Genomic DNA, 16,492 nt, shown 5'->3' with positions numbered 1-16,492 from the left:
TGTCCTTATTTGGGGAGCAGAGAAGACCTGAGGGGTGCCGTTCTGTTTTCTGCTTTAGCTCAAAGTTCTCCTCGAGATGGTCTCTGTCGTTGCTGCTCACTGGAAGGACATGAGCCAGGGCGGTGCCATCTTTTCCACTCTTAACAGCTCCCGCCAGTCACCATGCGGCACTTCAACAATTTGAGGTAGTTGTCGATCTTGTGGGAGTCCCTGCGGAAGCAGTGCAGGAGGTGGTAGAAAGAGAAGAGGCGGTCATAAGTTGGGTCTGCCAGTAAGGTCTCGGGTCCGCTCCACTGTGGGAAGAATTCTCTCCCAAGATTTCCCTGGACCTGAAAAGGATGCAAGCATTGCTGAGTGGTGGCATGCACTTGATCCCCGTTTCCCCCTGGCCCCTCTTCCCCATCTCCTGTCACATCTTATTATTGTGTGGCCCTTGGAATGCCCAGGATGGGAGCAGTAGACTTGAAACATGCTCAGTTACATTAATTTACTCCCCCCCCCATGGGTTCCAGCCATTTTAGAGCTGCATGTGTGTGCATGTTTGGAGGGGGGAAGGGGGTTCTACAATGCTACATACCTTCCTGGCGATCTTCTCCATCCCTTCCAGAAGGGACTTGACTTGCTCCTCCACCTCCATGGCCTTCCAGAGGATGGTATCTGGTGCCTCCTCAATTCTCTGTGCCTCTGACATCAGATGTAGCAGTGGGTCACGCCAGGAGTGCAGCAGCCTAAGTGCCAGTGTCAGAAGCTCTTCATGCTGTGAGAGGCAAGAGTATGCAGCATGAAATATAGACAGAAGGGAGGGTCTCTCCATCTTGCATCTCTTTTCCTTGTCTGCATCCCACTGGCTCTATCTTGTTTTATCTGATGCCTCATACTCTCTCCCTTAGCCTTACCCATTCCTCTGAGATGCAGGACAGCCAGCATGATTAAAAGGGTGAAGTGAAGGAGTTTATTAGAGCTACAAGAACATTTTTCAGAAAACAGAAAGAATGAAAATAACAGGACTGGTGAGTCTGACCTCGGTTCCAGGGAAAATGGCGGAAGCACTGATAAAAGACAACATCGATGAACATTTTGAAAGAAACAAACTTCTGATAACCAGCCAACATGTTTTCTGCAAGGGGAGATCGTGCCTAACAAACTTATTGCACTTCTTTGAAGGAATTAACAAACGGATGGACAGAGGAGACCCCATAGACATCATATATCTAGATTTCCAAAAAGCCTTTGACAAGGTACCCCATGAACGCCTACTTGGAAACTGAAGAACCATGGGGTGGAAGGAGACGTACATAGATGGATAAGAAACTGGTTGGCGGGTAGGAAACAGAGGATAGGAGTGAAGGGCCACTACTCAGACTGGAGGAGGGTCACGAGTGATGTTCCACAGGGCTTGGTGCTCAGACTGCTGCTATTTAATATATTTATAAATGATCTAGAAACAGGGACGAAATGCGAGATAATAAAATTTGTGGACGACACCAAACTATTTAGTGGAGCTCGGACTAAAGAGGACTGCAAAGAATTGCAAAGGGACTTGAACAAACAAGGGAAATGGGCGACGAGATGGCAGATGAAGTTCAATGTTGAGAAATGTAAAATACTACATGTGGGAAGCAGAAACCCGAGGTACGATGGGAATGATGTTATTGAAGGATAGTACCCATGAAAGAGACTTAGGGATAATGGTGGACATGACAACGAAGCTGACGGCACAGTGCACAGCGGCCGCTAAGAGAGCGAATAGAATGCTAGGTATAATCAAGAAGGATATTACTACCAGAACGAAAGAAGTTATCCTGCCGTTGTATCGGGTGATGGTGCGTCCGCATCTGGAGTACTGCGTCCAATATTGGTCATCGTACCTTAAGAAGGATATGGCGTTACTCGAGAGGGTCCAGAGGAGAGCGACACGTCTGATAAAAGGTATGGAAAACCTTTCATACGCTGAGAGATTGGAGAAACTGGGACTCTTTTCCCTGGAGAAGAGGAGACTTAGAGGGGATATGATAGAGACTTACAAGATCATGAAGGGCATAGAGAGAGTTGAGAGGGACAGATTCTTCAAACTTTCAAAAAAATAAAAGAACAAGAGGGCATTTGGAAAAGTTGAAAGGGGACGGATTCAAAACGAATGCTAGGAAGTTCTTTACCCAATGTGTGGTGGACACCTGGAATGCGCTTCCAGAGGGAGTGATAGGGCAGAGCACGGTACTGGAGTTCAAGAAAGGATTGGACAAATTTCCTGCTAGAAAAGGGGATAGAGGGGTATAGATAGAGGATTACTGCACAGGTCCTGGACCTGTTGGGCCGCCGCGTGAGGGACTGCTGGGCACGATGGACCTCAGGTCTGACCCAGCGGAGGCATTGCTTATGTTCTTAGGAAGCAGCATAAGCACTGGCAACTTAGATAAAGCATTGATAAAGAAGGCTGAAAGAGAATTTGGAAAAAAGCTTACCATAGGAGCAAAAACTCAGAGCAATAACATTTTCAGATAGATTAGAAACAGAAAGTCTGTGAGGGACCCCTTAGATAATCAGGAAGTAAAAGGAACTATCAGGGAGGTCAAGCCCACAGTGAACAGACTAAATTAATTTTTTGATTCTGTCTTTATTGAGGAGGATGTGCTAAAAATGGTATTTAATGGTGAAGATACAGAAAAACTGAAAGAATCCCTGTGAATCTGGAAGATGTAATAAGCCAAATTGATAAGTTAAAGAGCAGCAAATCACCTGGACCAGATGGTTTACACCCCAGGGTACTAAAAAAAACCCCTCGAATGTGAAATTGCTGATCTACTATTAGTGATCTGTGACTTGTCATTAAAATTATCTGTGGTACCTGTAATGCCAGTTTTTAAAAAGAGTTCCAGGGGTGATCTGGGAAATTACTTCAGTGCCAGGCAAAATAGTGGAAACAATTATTAAAAAATAAAATTGTGGAACACGTAGACAAACAATGATATAATGGGACATAGCATGAGTTCAGCCTTTGAAGGTGTGAATAAACATGTGGATAAAGGTGAGCTCCTGAGAAAATTAAAATAGATTAGGAATTGGTTAGCAGACAGAAAACAGGGTAGGTTTAAATGGCAATTTTTTCTCAATGGAGGAGAGTGAAAGGAAGCTGTGGAATGAGAGGGCATAAAATGAAGTTGAAAGTGGATAGACTCAGACATAATCTAAGGAAATACTTCTTTACGGAAAGGGTGGTAGACTTGTGGAATGAACTTCCAGTGGAGGTGGTGGAAACGAGGACTGTGAATTCAAGAAAGTGTGGGACAGACACGTGGGATTTCTTAGAGGAGGAAATAGCAGAAGATGTGGATGGGCCATATGGCCTTTATCTGCTGTCATTTTCTCTGTTTCTAATAGTGGAGTGTCGCAGGGATCTGTACAGGAGCTGGTGATATTTAACACATTTATAAATAATCTGGAAATTGGAATGTCGAGTGAGATGATTAAATTTGCAGATGACATTAAGCTCTTCAATGTTGTTAAAACGCATGTGGATTGTGAAAAATTGCAGGCGGACCCTAGGAAATTGGAAGGCTGGGCATCCAAATAGCAGATGAAATTTAATGTGGACAAATGCAAAGTGATGCACATTGGAAAGAATAACCCAAATTATAGCTATATGATGTTAGGAATCATCCCAGGGAAAAGGATTTAGATGTCATTGCGGACAGTATATTGAAATCCTAGTTTGCTCGGTGTGTGATGGTGACCAAACTACACACAGGAAGTTAGGAATTATTAAGAAAGGAAAAGAGAATAAAAGAATATTACAGTGTCTCTGTATCACTGCACGGTGAGACCGCACTTCAAATATTGTGTGGAATTCTGGTCACCATGTCTCAAAAAAGATTCAATGGAATTGGAAAAGATGTAGAGAAGGGTCATGAAAATGATTAAGAGGATGGATGGACTCGTGTATGAGGAAAAGGTAAAGAGGTTAGGGCTCTTCAGCCTGGAAAAGAGACGGCTGAGGGGAGTTAGGATCGAAGTCTACAAAATCCTGAGTGGATACAAGTGGATCTATTTTTTTTTTTGTTTGTTTAATTCTATCAAAAATTACAAAAGTCTAGGGGACACCCAATGAAGTTACAGGGAAATCTAATCTAATCTAAATCTTGGGTTTATATACCGCATCATCTCCGCAGATGGAGCTCGACACGGTTTACATGGTTAGGGAAGGAACGGAACTCCAGTGGAATTATATAAGTATGAGAGAAGAGAGGTTGGTGTGAGAGTGCCAGGAGCGGGACGGGTTACGTTCTGGAGAAGAGCCAGGTCTTCAGATGCTTACGGAATGGTAGAAGGGGGCTCAAATTGGAAATACTTTTAGAAAACAAATAGGAGGAAATATTTTTTCACTTGGTAAATAGTTAAGCTTTGGATCATGTTGCTGGAGCAAATGGTACAAGCAGTTAATGCGGCTAGATCGAAAAAAGGTTTGGACAGATTCCTGGAGGAAAAGTGCAGAAACCATTATTAAGGGAAACCTTGAGAAAGCCACGGCTTATTCCTGGGGTCAGTTGCTCCTTTTTGTGATTCTACCAGATCCTTGTGACATGGACTGGGCATTGTTGGAAACAGGATACTGGACTGAGACTCACTTTTATTTGTAAAGCTTGCTCTTTGTCCTCCGGGGTGTTCAGGGAGGCTGTGTGGCAGGTGTTGATGGCTCGGTTGATGAACTGATGACCCCGATTGTAGCGCTCATCCTGAGAAAAAAACATAAGATATCTCTCTAGCCTGGTGAAATCCCATGCAAAAAGTTACAGCAGATAAAAACCCACTTGGTCCATCCAGTCTACCCAACAAGGTGGCCAGGGCTGTGCCCACCCACTTGGCACGGGCCCCTGTCACCCAGTGCTTAAACACTTGTTGTCTCGTCTCCAACCCTATGGCAGCCAAACCCGATGGTTGTGATATTGCTTACTGGTGTCTGCCGTTCCAAGAAAGCTAAGCAGCTGTCCCAAATCCATGGTGAAGCAAGGGCATCAGATGGATAAGAGCCACACCCCAACCCCAGACGCAAATACTCACAAAGTCATTGAACATGTCCGTGGAGAGGGAGTGAATGTAGTGCGAGAGCATCACAGCGCGGTCCAGCAGCTCTCCAAGCAGGATCTGGCAGCCGTCACCGCTGCCTCCGTTGGTGCAGATAGGCAAGGAAGTCACACCCATCCTGGTCCCAAAATGGTGGGAGAGGAACAGGATGGTCAGCAGCGCGGCTGCACGGGAGAGCGGAAAGTGTCACAGAAAGGAGATGGCTGTACTGGAACCTCCCCCCCCCCCCCATCTCAAGTAAGGTCTAAAACTTCCTCTCCAAAAATCACCACTACTGCTATTAATCATGTCTATTGCGCTACTAGAAGTACACAGCGCTGTACCGGTTATATGCAGGTACTATCTCCCTAATGGACTCACAGTCTTAAGTTTTGTACCTGGGGCAATGGAGTGCCAAGTGACCTGCCCAGGGTCACAAGAAGGCTACCGTGTGTGCTTTAGGACGAGGGGGTTAAGTGTTAAAATCAACCTCGAAAAAGTGGGCTTTTAGTCTGGATTGCTTCCATTGGACGAGGGGAATTGGGGAGGGCTTTGAGGGGCATCTGGACAACTTTAACTGAGAGAGAAGGCCTGGGAAGGAATCCCCTTTCTCATATGATATGTTGCTTGTGTAAGAACATAAGAAGTTGCCTCCGCTGAGGCAGACCAGAGATCCATCTCGCCCAGCGGTCCGCTTCCCGTGGCGGCCCATCAGGCCTATTGCCTGAGCAGTGGTCCATGACTATTTCTATAACTACCTCTTGCTCCTATCCTTATAACCTACCTCTACTCCTATCTGTACTCCTCAATCCCTTTGTCCTCTAGGAACCTATCCAAATCTTCTTTGAAGCCCTGTAACGTGCTCCGGTCTATCACAGACTCCGGAAGCGTGTTCCATGTATCCACCACCCTCTGGGTAAAAAAGAACTTCCTAGCGTTTGTACATGGCTAAAGATAAAGCACACACGTGTAGCACAATCCTGCAGTCTGTATTCTGGGCTCTAGCACACCGAGTCCAGGCATTCAGAAACTGCATCTACTATTGGTGTGGTAAATCAGTTTCCAGTGGACGACCCTGGGGGTTTTCTGCTGGCTGCGTTAGCTTTCTGGCATGTGAGTAGAATTGGCTATCATATTTCTAATGTGCCGGCGTTTTTAGCCATGCTTTCATTCACCTCAGCCTCTTCCTTTCTCTCCAGTGAGCCAGCAGCCCATGTACCAGGGGTGGGGTGGGGAAAGTGCATTTTGTGAATTTGATGGCGCTGCTGGTATTTGGAGTTCTAGGGCCATGGGGTTTTCCTGCCCTAGCAGATGGCGTAATTATCAAGAGGTTGTGTTGTGAGGTGAGCTTGAGCATGTGCAAGGCTTAGAAGCGGGGACCTCTGAAGCCCACCAGTGTAGAAAAATGTCCTGCATCCCTGTCTTAAGACAGTTGTACCCATCCTAACATTCCACACCAAGTGACATCCTCTACTCAACCTCCCTCATCACTAGTAGACAGAGAGCATCCTGTACCTGTGACAGTGGACCTGCAAACAGCAAACATGACTGACTGCTTCTCTCCAGCACAACTGCGCCTTCCCCTGATGGCGTCTTGGTGTCCTATATTCGTCCTCCTCCATGCATCGTGGGTCTCGACTTTATAGTCCTTGGCTCCCCCATCCCTCTACCCAGGTCACCCCCTGGCCCCTTCCATGACATCAGTTCGATAATCAGAAACATCAAGTCTCTGTTTCCTGGCATTTCATATTCAAGAGGGGCACCTCTAGGCTCAGTGTTTGTGAATTTATTTATGAGACTCATCAGAGGAACTTAATTAAATGGAGACCATGTTCACTACCTCCTTGCGCTGAGTTATACTTAGATGCTTGGTTCGGTATAGGGTATGTTTCGTCATAGGATGTACGTCAATACGGAGAAAGCAAAGCGCTATTCCCCGAGTGTCCTACCTCCCAACCGATCCTGAAAGCAGCAGAGGCAATGGTATGCCTCTTGATTTGCTTTCGAAATTCAACCGATGATATGGTGGCACGTGCCTTCCCCACCAAAGCCAGGATACGCTTAGTGACTGGTGTTTGCTGTGGTGTTGAGTTGGCTCAGGACTGCGGCATGCTGTCTTAGCAAGTGGGCTACTTCCCCCTCTTCCTCTCTGTTCAGTGTGGCCGGATGGTACCTGCCTGCCTAGCCTTGTAGGTGATTTTGCCAGCGATGCTGTACCTGCCCAGGCCCTCTTCTGACTCTGCTAAACCCTTTCTCCCAGGCAGACTAGGAATCTTTTCACTCCCCAATTCAAGGTGTAGCTAGGACCTTGGGGACCAGGCAGACCTTCTATCAACCGATGCTTGGATAATTAGGGAAACAATTTTGAATGTCACAGAGCTATGCTAGGAGAATGGGGGGTGAGGTGCTTTGAATAACATCTCCACTATTGTATAAAGTGCTCTGAGAATAGTTTTGTTGTCAAGATAAAATATCTAACTCAGAGTGACATTTAGGAAGTAGACTGAGAAACAAGATTGATACTGGGTCAGAGGGAAGACTCCAGGCTGGGACACTGGGTCAGTTCTGGCTCAGAGGCAAGAGAGACCGCTGAGACACTGGGTCAGTACTGGTTCAGACGGGAGTCCCCTAACACCATGCTGAGACACTGGGTCGGTACTGGCTCAGAGAGGAAAGAGTCTGCTGAGACACTGGGTCAGTACTGGTTTAGAGGGGAGAGAGTCATAAGAACATAAGAAGTTGCCTCTGCTGAGTCAGACCAGAGGTCCATCCTGCCCAGCGGTCCGCTCCCGCGGCGGCCCATCAGGCCTAATTGCCTGAACAGTGTCCCTGACTAATTTTGTAACTGCCTCTAATCCTATCCCTATTACCTACCTCTACTCCTATCTGTACCCCTCAATCCCTTTGTCCTCCAGGTACCTGTCCAGACCCTCTTTGAAGCCCTGTAGCGTGCTCCTGCTTATCACATCCTAACACGATCCTAGGACACCGGGTCAGTATTAATTCAGAGGCGAGAGTGTCCATAAAACTATGCAGGGACACAGGGGCTCCAGTATAGGGTTCACAGTCTGAGCAACAGTGACTGTTCTATACATATGCATAAAGGCGAAGGCTCCCGTCTGTGCTGGAGCTGTTTTTAGCAGGCAGGAAACACATTAATGGTTGTGATGACTCATGGGATGGTGAGATTTCTACACATTTTAACCGTGTTCTCATTACTCTGCTGATGAGTGTACAGGAAAACAGATCTCTAGAGCCCCCCCCTCCCCCTCGATTCCCCTTCTGGCTTTATCCCTTCTCCCACCCCAGCCCAGGTCTTAACCAGGTACAGTATATGATCAGGGGGAAGCATGTTGGGAAAAGAGGAGAAAATGTTTAATTGGATGAAGGTGGGGGATGAACAGGATAAACCACGCTATGTGAGGGAATAGCCAGGATACGCCATGAGAGATGGGGCGTTATACAGGATAAAAGTGTGGTAGACGGTGGATCCTGCAGGATATGGTGTGGTGGATTTGGGATTATAGAGGATAAGCATGGCAGATGAGGGATTGTAGAGGATACAGCAGTGTGGATATGGGTCTAAACATGATATGGTACAGTGGATTGAGGAAATGAGTTTATACATGATATGGTAAGGAAGAGGGTCAATATGGGTTTGTACAGGCTAGTGCATAATAGACGGGGATTATAGAGGATATGGCATGGTGGTTGGGGGATTTATAGAGGATATAGTATGGTGGAGATGGATTTTTACAGGGCATGACACAACTGTTGAGTTTATAGAGGATACGGGATGGTGGATATGGGTTTATAGAGGATATGGCATGGTGGTTGGGGGATTTATAGAGGATATAACAATGTGGAGATGGGTTTTTTGCAGGACATGATAACAGTTGGGTTTATAGAGAATACAGAATGATGGATATGGGTTTATAGAGGATTTAGCATGGTGGAGATGGATTTTTACAGGACATGACACAACTGTTGGGTTTATAGAGGATATGGCATGGTGGAGATGGGTTTGTATAGGACACAACGTAGCATTGGGGGGATTTTACAGTGAGGTAGATTTACAGGCTATTATTGAGATTTACATGGGTCCTTATGTAGTTAAAATACTTGGTCTATACTTAATGCTTATTTGTGGATCATCTTTTAAATCCTCTGATTATATCTGTTACTTGTGCAGTCATCTTAGGTGGATGGGAATAGCCACAGCGGATGAAGGGGATGAAATGGGACATACTGTGTGGTTGACAGTGGTTTCCATGCCATCCGAATACTCATATGAACCTGCCCAGTGTCTGAAACAGGCTAGCAAAAAAACCCAAACAAACAATGGGGGGGGGGGGATCAAGATACAGAAATGGATTTCCCAGGTGCTCCATCCTATATAATAAAACCCTAGCTGCGCATGCGCACTCCTACTTGCGTGTTCCATTTTCCCTGATCCGTGAGATGTAGGTCCGTGGCCGCAGGAGTGTGCATGCGCGAGTCCCCAGCCTTACTGCTTCCCAGCACCTACCTACACTCGCCGGCAGGACTGGCCGCCAGCGCTGGACTCCCTGCTCTCCACAAGATCGCGGTGTTGGCTCCTCTCATGAGCCGCACCAGCGTCGGAGAAGGCTTCCGACGCTGGCGGGGATTGAGAGGAGTCGACGCGACACTTGCCTGGAGCAGGCCAGACCGCAGGGCGGGCAGGGAAGCGCCAACAAAAAAGACTCCAGCTGCTCAATGGGACCAGGCAGGCAGCCACGTGAGGGAAGGGCAAGAGAATGAAAAAAAGGTAATGTGCAGGGAGAAGCTGGGCCTACCTGCGGGGAACACAATAAGGGAAGGGGGGGCCCTTGGAACAGGCTAGACCGTGGAAAGGGGGAGGGGCCAAAAGGAGCAGGCCACATCGTGGTAAGAGTAGGGAAGGGGGTGGGGGAAAATGCTGCTACTGCTGCACAGGGACCTGGAGGGGGAGGGAGATGCTGTTGCAGCTGCACAGGGAAATGCAGGGAAAGAGTGACAGATAGACAGCAGGAGGGAGGGAGACAGAAAGAAAGGAAGGAAGAGAGGGGCAGGGAGAGGGACAGAAAGAGAAAGGAGGCCATGGACAGAGAGAGACAGTGGGAGGGAGAGAGACAGAAAGACAGACAGACATATATTCTAGCACCCGTTAATGTAACGGGCTTAATGACTAGTCCCAAATAAGTCTCTTGTGTAAAGATTTCAGGAGGCTTTGCAGGACAGGATGGAGACTGGTGGGGAAGCTGGTATTGAGAATGGAGACCTCAAGGTCACATATCAGACTCCCTAGAGGAGACCCTTCCAGGGATCCCAGCCTGCAGAGCTCATCTTAAAAATTAATTTCAAAAATCCTGTGGGGTTTAATGAGTTTATGTTTTCTCACAGTGCTGCCCACATCAATCTTACTTCTGGCCTCATTGCATGCTGGGACTTGTAGTTCTGCATTCCCATGTGCAAAGTCATATAATGCAGGGTGGGGGAGGAGCAAAAATGACAAACTAAACAAAGATCCTGCATCATGGGCAGTGACTTTATCTTCCAGAGCCTCAGCTCGAATCCCTGGCTCTGTTACTAACTTTCTGCGTGTAGTCCTGAAGTGAGTCATTTTATCTTCATTTCAATTCTAACCCCTAACTCTGCCTCAGATTTCAGTAAAGGGGTTATCCTGAGATGGAGCTTGACCTTGTTATGCCTCTAGGTGGCAGTCTAAGAGCAGTAATATAACAGGTAATTACAAAACCATCCTGACTATAGCAGAATCCCTCACCTCTGTTACACAGGATACCGGCCTTGATGGACCTTTGGTCTGTCCCAGTATGACAGCTCTTATGTGAGCCAAGTACTGTATAGGAAAATGAAGCCATTGTGACATCACTGTTGAGGTTGGCTCTTAGGCATTGGTGGAATACGGCATTATGACATCACAATCTCAACTCGAATGTTGCTACTCTTTGGGTTTCTGCCTGGTACTTGGGACCTGGGTTGGCCACTGTTGGAAACAGGATACTGGGTTTGATGGACGTTTGGTTTGTCCCAGTATGGCTATTCTTATGTTCTTATGCAGAAGATGGATGGGGACCACAAATTAGAAATTGAAACCTGCAGACACAAACTGAGCTGGAAATCCTGAGATGTCAGAGTCTGTCTGTAATGCAAGAGCAGAGAAGGAGATGCAGAAATGTATTTCCTCCTGTACTGAGCCAAATCCAAAGAGCGGGGAGAGAGAAAACAAAGAAAAAGCTGGAAAAATCTGTCTGGTCCGGGGGAAAGAGTTGTCAGAGCATCCAGAGCCCCAGAAGCTGTGGTGTCCTGTATCAGTTTCTTTACGGCATTGTCACTTCTGTATACTTTTTCCTGTTTTTTGAACTATAACACATCTCACTTTGCTGACTTGTACAAGGATTATGAGACCAGGGAATTTTCCAGAATCTGAGCAGGAGGGAGATGGGGGAGGGAAGAGAAAAAGGTACTGACTTATATCAGGTCTTCATGTCCTGTGTAAATTTGACTGTAAGCTCCAGGGGGCAAGCACTTTTCTCTGTGCACCCTGTGTAGCACTGTATAAATATTGCATAGAACCTCTGCTGATGTCTGGCTCGCTTCCTTCCCCTCCTCTCTTTTTCACTCCGTATTCCTCCATCTCTCCCTTTCTTTCTATCTAGACCCCCTCCTCCTTTATGGATGCCAAATGTTAAGAGAGGGGGGGGGGGCTCAACATCATCACCCCATCACCACTTTCCCAGAATAATCTGCCTAAAAGGGCTTTTGGAAACCTGCCCATCTTCCCCACAGTGTTTCTCGGAGTCTGTGTGGCTGTTACTTTCTGGTCTTTTGCTTTGACTTCAGTTCTTTACCACCCCCGGAAGCTTCTGCTCTAGGCACCTGCTTCGTCTTGCCTAATGGTTGACCTGACTGGAGGGGTGGCTCCACTTCCTCCTCTACCCTCTTCTGCTTTCCGTAGCTCTGACTAGCTTGAAATTGTAAATCTGTACTGATCCGATCATTCTTGGTATGTAGCCGAATAAAAATGCTGTTGTAATTCCTTATTTAAAAGCAGGAAACCTACAAGTCCCTCCATTTTGGGGGGGGGGGGGGGAACAAAACACCAGAACTCCTCCGCCTATCCTGCCAAAAGCAGTTCTACTCTCCCTCCCAGTCCCCCTCCCTCTTTCCATCTGTCTTATCCTCCTTCTTACTGTCTCTGCCTCCTCTCTACTTCCATTTCTCTCTCCATCTGTCTCTTTCCCTCCCTCTCTCTTTCTTGAGCTTTCTGTCTTCTTTGCTTCTGGATGTTCTTATTGGTACTGGGATGGGGGGTTTTCCTCCACAGATGCCAATGGGAATTATACAAACCTATGTACACACATTATCTTGCGCCTGTTATAAGCACACAAACAAAACCCAATGCAACCCCCCTGACATACCATCATACACTACACTACACTCTCCTCACCCAATTACAGGATATAGCTGAGATTGCTGGACTCCAGTAGGACACCACCATCTGTCCCACAGCAGGTACCAGCTCTCAAGCCCCCTCCCATGAGCTGCTGGTTGGGAACCAACTTCGACTGTCCTTAAAAGTGCAGCTACTTGGCAGCCAGTGGGAGCAGGACTCAGCCTGGGATGGCATGCACGTGTGATTTTTGATTTTAACTTGGCACTGTGCTTGTATGTTTGACATTATGAGTTAAATCTGTACCTTGGCAGCAGGACCAGACGTGACAGGGCGGAGCAGGACACGACCTACCAAGACAGGACAGGACATGACCCCACCCTGCTTCCTAGCACCTAGGGTTAATTCAACCAAAAGAGATTTGTCATTGAAAAATGTTTCCATTTGGTGGCTGATATACAAAGCTGGTTAATGTGAGTTCATGTCCAGTGGACAGAGAACCTGGATGACCACAGAGGGCTCCTGTCTTTTTTATACTTGCACGAGAGTAAGGGGCTATGGAGATGGGTTTTGGTGAGTATTCTGGAAGCTGTGACAAGATTCTAGGGGCAAATGCACAACCTTGAGAAAAGTAACGACTCTGTTCTGTCTTTGATTCTGCATCTACCTTGAACTGAATCTTTAAATCTGATCCAGGCTTTGCACAAGAGCTCTCAGATCAGACTCTTCAGCCCCAGGGAGAGATGAATAGCCCTTCGCTAGGAAGATCAGCTGAAGTTTTCTGGGTGTTAGAAACATGATGGCAGATAAAGGCCAAATGGCCCATCCAGTCTATCCAGCCGCAGCATCCACTATCTCCTCTCCCTATAGGCTAAAGCTCTTTCCACCTGCTTTGTGAGGTCAGAGAGCTTTATGATTATAGAAACATGATGGAAGATAAAGGCCAAATGGCCCATCCGCAGTAACCATTATCTCTTCCTCTCTCTAAGAGATCCCACGTGCCTATCCCAGGCTTGCTTGAATTCAGACATAGTCTCTGTCTCCACCACCTCTCCTGCGAGCCTATTCCATGGTGCATCTTCCACCCTTTCTGTAAACAAATATTTCCTTAGATTACTCCTGAGCCTATCACCTCTTAACTCCATCCTATGCCCTCTCCTTCCAGAGTTTTCCTTCTTTTAAAAAAGACTCACCTCCTGTACGTTAACACCATGGAGATATTTAAACATCTCTAACATCCCCTCCCGTCTTTCCTCCAGAGTATACATGTTAAGTTCTCTAAGTCTGTTCTCTTATGATTTATGACAAAAGACCCCCAACCAATTTGTGGCAGCCCTCTGGACCGACTCCATCCTATTTATACCCTCTCAGCAAACCCCCTGTCCCAGGAGGACTGGCATTCACGTTAACGTCTGCACGAAGCATGGTTCAGCCATGAAATTGCCTGCAAACATCACGCTAGCTGTGTGTTTCCGCCTGCGCAAGCTTTCTGCGTTGGTCCCCGTAAGTGAATTAGATGGGTCCCGGCTCCAAGGTGAAAATGTTTGCTGACATTATGTCAGCTCCAGTGTCTCCCAGGGGGCATCTGCTGGATTAAAATTCACGGGGTTGTACTTCTTCCAGTGGAGAGGCTGCATCTTCCTGGGTGAGCCTGCTCCGTTGTATTTTAAAGCACACAATCCTTAGGAAATTGCCCAGTAAGCATGTTCTGGAGAGGAGCAGGTGGCAGAGATGCAGTAGGTGAATCTAGTCAGAGGGAAGATCCTGGCTGTAATAGGAGGAAGCGGAGAGCTCTGGTGCCCTGGGGGAATAGAAGAGCACTTAGCAGGCAGAAGGCAGAGCCTCACTCAGCAGTCTCTCTCTCACTGTGCCAATGTCCTCTCGCCCTCCAGGCCAGTTCAGGTATCACTTTGATGCGTAGAAAATGCGGAGGCCCAGTTATCACGTGAGCTGAGAGTCAGGCCCACTTGGCTTCTAAAGCCCAGCATGGCCACTACAACCACCCATGTGCGACTGTATCTCTGTATGCTTGAGCTCTAATCCCAGCTCTGTCACTGACCTTCATGTGTGATGCTGGGGTGAATTTGATCTCCCTGTACTTGAGCTCTAATCCCAGCTCTGTCACTAAACCCAGCTCTGTTATTGACCCTCCTCATGTATGATGCTGGGGTGAGCTTCTATCTCCTTATGATTGAGCTCTAATCCCAGCTCTGTCACTGATCATCATGTGTGATGCTAGGGTAAATATCTCCCTGTGCTTAAGCTTTAATCTCCAACTCTGCAGCTGTATAATCCTTGTAAAGTGTGATTATTGCTGCCTTTTCTAAAGTACAAAGAACATCTGATGGGGAGGGGGAGAGAATCATATTATCTCCCTGTCCTGGAGCTCTAATCCCAGGTCTCTTACTGACCCCCCCTCCCATGTGTGGCATTGGGGTGAATCACTATCTCTGCTTGAGCTCTAATCTCAGCTCTGCCATTGACTCCTGCTCTCATGTATGATGCTGGGGACAATACGTCTCTCTGTGCTTGTGCTCTAGTCTAATCCCCAGATCTGCCATATGCAATGCTTGTAAACTATTATTATAACTGACTTTTTCAAAGAAGTAAAACGGAAAAAACTATACGATGGCCTCCTGGCCACTCAAGCAGCTAAACTAGATAACCAAATCTCCAAACTACTGATAACGACACCAGACTACAAGACGTTCAGAAAAGAAATAAAAACTATACTCTTCAAGAAATTCCTGAAACAGCCCTAACTTCAAACTTACCGTCCTTCCCCCCTCCCTGTTCCCGCCACACAGAAACTACACAATCTACTCTTTACCTCTCTAGAAAGGACAAATGGTCTTCCATTGTAACCCTCCGTTTTTTATCTCTTTTGTAATCCGCCTTGAACCACAAGGTAATGGCGGAATAGAAATCTCTAATGTAATGTAATGTGATGCCCCATTCATTTGTGTCTATACAAACTGTCAGCAATTTTGCTTTTCACAAATGCTTCAACCTTCATGCCCAGCATCTGTCGTGTCCTCAATCACCCCAGAGCCATGTTTAAAAATGGGTACTATGTTGTCCACCTTCCAAGCCTCAGATGTTGTCGCCAATTTGGATAACCATTGCCCCAGGGTATATTAGATAGATTGTGAGCCTACTGGGACAGATGGGGGAAAATGCTTGAGTACCTGAACAAATTAATTTTGTAGTTGAACATCAGGTTCTTTTTCCCTACATGCATGACCTTGCATTTCTCTATGTTGAAGCTCATTTGCCACTTTTTTGCCCACTCTTCCAGTATTGTTAGGTCCCTATGTGGAAAAATACTGGTGGTTCACGGGGGAGGCCTGAACTACTGGGCTGAACTACTGGCCTGAACTACTGGCCTGAACATTCTGTTCTGAGCTCCCCTGGGAGAACAGAATAGAAAACTGAATAAATCAGAAGTTAGAGATATCTGGTAATAAGCCTGTAGTAGCGTTTTGCATTCTTTTAGAACTCTAGGGTTGGATGCCATCTGGCCCCGGTGATTTGTTACTCTTTAGTTTGTTGTATTACATCTTCCAGGATTAGTTCCTCTGAATCATCACCCTTGAATAATATTTCTGGCCAGGGCCACAGCAAGCTCTGTGCAGGCAGTGCAGCCACACAGGATGCAAAGGAGGCAGGGGTTCCAAAACTGCTATCCATTGCCTTCCCTGCTTGGCTATAACACAGTGGGTGGGATAGGAGCTCAGGGGGGGGGGGTGCTGCATTGGGCACATGTCTGTCTTGGGACAGTCCTGTTTCTGGCATAGGTATCTCCTTGATATCATCCTCAAAGCCCATCAGGTGTTGGTTATCCCCGATGGGTCCCTTTATTCTTCTGCTTGGATTTATATCTAAAATCCCTGGGTTAGAAAAGCTGTATAAATGCCAGAGTACAGTGGTGCCTCACACAACGAACTTAATTGGTTCCAGGAGCAAGTTTGTTATGCGAAAAGTTCGTTATGTGAAACGCGTTTTCCCATAACAATACAT

At 46.7% G+C, this 16,492-nt stretch overlaps 2 protein-coding genes across 2 annotated transcripts in view; one reads left to right on the top strand and one right to left on the bottom strand.

Annotated features, from left to right (window-relative positions):
* Positions 1–140: 140 nt before the first annotated feature.
* LOC117368682 (prolactin-2-like) lies at positions 141–5,196 on the bottom strand. Its single transcript, XM_033962407.1, has 4 exons — positions 5,056–5,196; positions 4,623–4,730; positions 578–757; positions 141–329 (listed from the first exon to the last, which is right to left on the bottom strand). The coding sequence occupies exons 1-4, from the start codon at positions 5,194–5,196 to the stop codon at positions 141–143; spliced, it is 618 nt and encodes a 205-aa protein (XP_033818298.1).
* Positions 5,197–13,906: 8,710 nt separating this feature from the next.
* Positions 13,907–16,492, top strand: part of SLC17A7 (solute carrier family 17 member 7) — a 55,981-nt gene continuing 53,395 nt past the window's right edge. The window contains exon 1 of the mRNA XM_033962406.1: positions 13,907–13,975. Within this exon, the coding sequence (XP_033818297.1) occupies positions 13,907–13,975 (69 nt within the window). The remainder of the gene's footprint in view (positions 13,976–16,492) is intronic.

This window comes from Geotrypetes seraphini, chromosome 10 (assembly GCF_902459505.1).
Source record: "Geotrypetes seraphini chromosome 10, aGeoSer1.1, whole genome shotgun sequence".
In the NCBI taxonomy this organism is placed as follows: Eukaryota; Metazoa; Chordata; class Amphibia; order Gymnophiona; family Dermophiidae; genus Geotrypetes; species Geotrypetes seraphini.
The sequence above is the reverse complement of the archived record's forward strand: the minus strand, read 5'-3'. Positions and strand labels throughout refer to the sequence as shown.

What these genes read in the sequence shown, in the direction of transcription:
- LOC117368682 (XM_033962407.1), bottom strand. Translation starts at nt 5,196, where the DNA reads ATGGGTGTGACTTCCTTGCCTATCTGCACCAACGGAGGCAGCGGTGAC. An exon ending in CGGACATGTTCAATGACTTT is followed by an intron (nt 4,731 to 5,055) that starts GTGAGTATTTGC and finishes TTTTTTTCTCAG; the next exon opens with GATGAGCGCTACAATCGGGG. An exon ending in AGCAAGCTTTACAAATAAAA is followed by an intron (nt 758 to 4,622) that starts GTGAGTCTCAGT and finishes TGCCTCTCACAG; the next exon opens with CATGAAGAGCTTCTGACACT.